Source organism: Penaeus monodon, chromosome 16, assembly GCF_015228065.2.
Source record: "Penaeus monodon isolate SGIC_2016 chromosome 16, NSTDA_Pmon_1, whole genome shotgun sequence".
Classification (NCBI taxonomy): Eukaryota; Metazoa; Arthropoda; class Malacostraca; order Decapoda; family Penaeidae; genus Penaeus; species Penaeus monodon.
In genome coordinates this window covers 39,710,405-39,712,904 of record NC_051401.1, presented here as the reverse complement: position 1 = coordinate 39,712,904, position 2,500 = coordinate 39,710,405, and the positions used below count along the sequence as shown (strand labels likewise).

At 36.3% G+C, this 2,500-nt stretch overlaps 1 protein-coding gene across 1 annotated transcript in view; it reads right to left on the bottom strand.

Annotated features, from left to right (window-relative positions):
* Positions 1-2,358, bottom strand: part of LOC119583043 (high affinity cGMP-specific 3',5'-cyclic phosphodiesterase 9A-like) — a 23,004-nt gene extending 20,646 nt beyond the window's left edge. The window contains exons 1-2 of the mRNA XM_037931556.1: positions 2,286-2,358; positions 300-432 (exon numbers count right to left, since the gene is read on the bottom strand). Coding sequence (XP_037787484.1) covers positions 300-432; positions 2,286-2,358 — 206 coding nt within the window. The remainder of the gene's footprint in view (positions 1-299; positions 433-2,285) is intronic.
* Between the last annotated feature and the right edge of the window lie 142 nt (positions 2,359-2,500).

Sequence of the window (2,500 nt, the reverse complement as noted above, 5' to 3'; positions counted from 1 at the left end):
TGTATGTATGTATGTATGTATGTATGTATGTATGTATGTATGTATGTATGTATGTATGTATGTATACATGTATGTATGTATGTATGTGCGAGTGGATTTGTAAACAAGAATACTAAAGACATTGGTTCAAAATATTTACCGAAAGTTAAAAGCAGCTCCTCAGCAAATCAAAAGCAATCAGCTGCTGTAACAAACTCACCAACTGTGCAACAAACTCACCACTTCTGCAACAAACTCACCAACGGTGCAACAAATACCCCAAGTGTGCAACAAACGCACCAACTCTGCAACAAACTCACCATATCTCCCTAAACTTCGTGAAGACGGTGGTGAGTTCATCCTCCACCTTACGCCGGTACTGCACGTGCTTCCAGTAAGGATGCGAGTTGATCTGTGACCCACGTGGCTCCGGGATCCCTTCCTTGTAGAATCCTGCAAGACACACACACAGTCACACGCACGCAAGCACGCACGCACGTTTCAGAAAGAGGAAGCCGGGAGGGAGGTTATGGCACTTTCTCTTGCGCCCGTGCGTTGCGTGCGTGTCCCTTCTCTGTGTGTTGTTTGTTGTGTTTTTGTGTGTGTGTGTTTGTGTGAGGTAGGTGTGTGTGTATGTACGTGTGTTATGCTTTTTTTTTTTTTCTATTTTACTTATTATTATTATTATTATTATTATTTGAGGGGTGTGTGTGTCTCTGTTTCAGTCTATTTCTCTCTCTGTCTCTGTTTCAGCCTCTCTCTCTCTCTCTCTCTCTCTCTCTCTCTCTCTCTATATTATCATTATATATATATATTAATATATATATATATATATATATATATTATATATATATATATATATATATATATTATAATGTATAAAAAAATTTAAAATATATTCTATATATATATAATATATATATATACTATATATCTCTGCCTCTCTTCTCTCTCTCCTCCTCTCTCTCTCTTCTCTCTTCTCTCTCTCTCTCCCTCTCTCTCTCCTCTCTCTCTCTCTCCTCCTCCTCTCTCGTCTCTAATACTATCGTGCGTGCTTCTCGTCGTTCCTCTCTCGTTCCCCCGTCCTCGTCGTCTCTCTTCGTTCCCTCCTGTGATATTGTGTGTGTGTGTGTGTGGTGTGTGTGTTGGTGTGTGTGTGTGTGTGTGTGGTTTATTGCTTTTTTGTGTTTTTTAGTATTGTTTGTTATTTGTATGATGTTTTTTTTATCTATATATATATATATATATATATAATATATATAATATATATAATTAACTCATAATATAGTAATATAGTGTGTGTGTGTGTGTGTGTTATATATATAGATATATATATATTGATATATATATATAATATATTATATATATTATCATATATATATATTTATGTATTATTATATATGAATAATAATATATATATATATAGTATATATATATATATATTACTCAATCATCATAGTAAATAATGACATAAATAAATAAGCAAGTAAATTAATCAACAAATGCATGTACATACATACATACATAAATATATATATATATATATATATATATTATCATATACACACAACAACACACAACACAACACACACACACACACACACACACACACACACACACACACACACACACACACACACACACACACACACACACACACACGCACACACATCTACACATATATGCAAATATACTATACAAATACAAGTGCTCTCAAAGAGTCCTCGATTTTCGTTTTACTCGTATATGAAAAACACTTATAACCCCTTTATTTTTACGCCACTCGTCGCTCGTAAAAAAAAAAAAAAAAAAAAAAAAAAAAAAAAAAAAAAAAAAAAAAAAAATCTAAATGGATTTTTATCCTGCGTCTAAAACACTAAAGAGAGAATATTTCATTATACCTCAGCGCTTGGTGAAAACAACACCTCTAATTTTTATTTCACATCCTATAATTAACGCTTCAAGGGGAAAAGCGAGGGGATCTCCCCCCCCCCCGCTTTGCCCCTTTCCCTCCTCCTTCTCTCTTTTCTTCCTCTCTCTCTCTTTTTCTCTCTTTCTCTCTCTCTTTCTTTGTTTCTCTGTCTGTCAATCTGTGTCGTTGCATCGTCCTGTCTGTCTGCCCGTCCTTCCTGTTTGCCCGCGTCCGCCTCTGTCTGCTGCGTTGTCGTTTTCCTCTCTCTGTTTTGTCTGTCTGTTGTTTGTCCGTTCTGTCTGTCGTCTGTCTGCCCCCGATTCCCTGTCCCCCCGGGCTCTGTATCTCTTTCTTTTTCTCTTTCAGTTTTTTTCTTCTGTTTTTCTATCTTTACTTGTGGGGCAATCTCTCTGCAATATTGCTGCCCCGCGTTCAAATCCCCGCCGCCATGGATCAACCCCGGCCATTCCTTGCCACAAGGGGGAAAATTTGAAGCAAAAAAGAAAAGACGTGTTTCCCCAAACCAAGATTCCATTGTAACAAATGGAATCTTATTATTAATCATCATAAAACTTATTATTAATTATGATTAATTACCCCTCCCTCTCT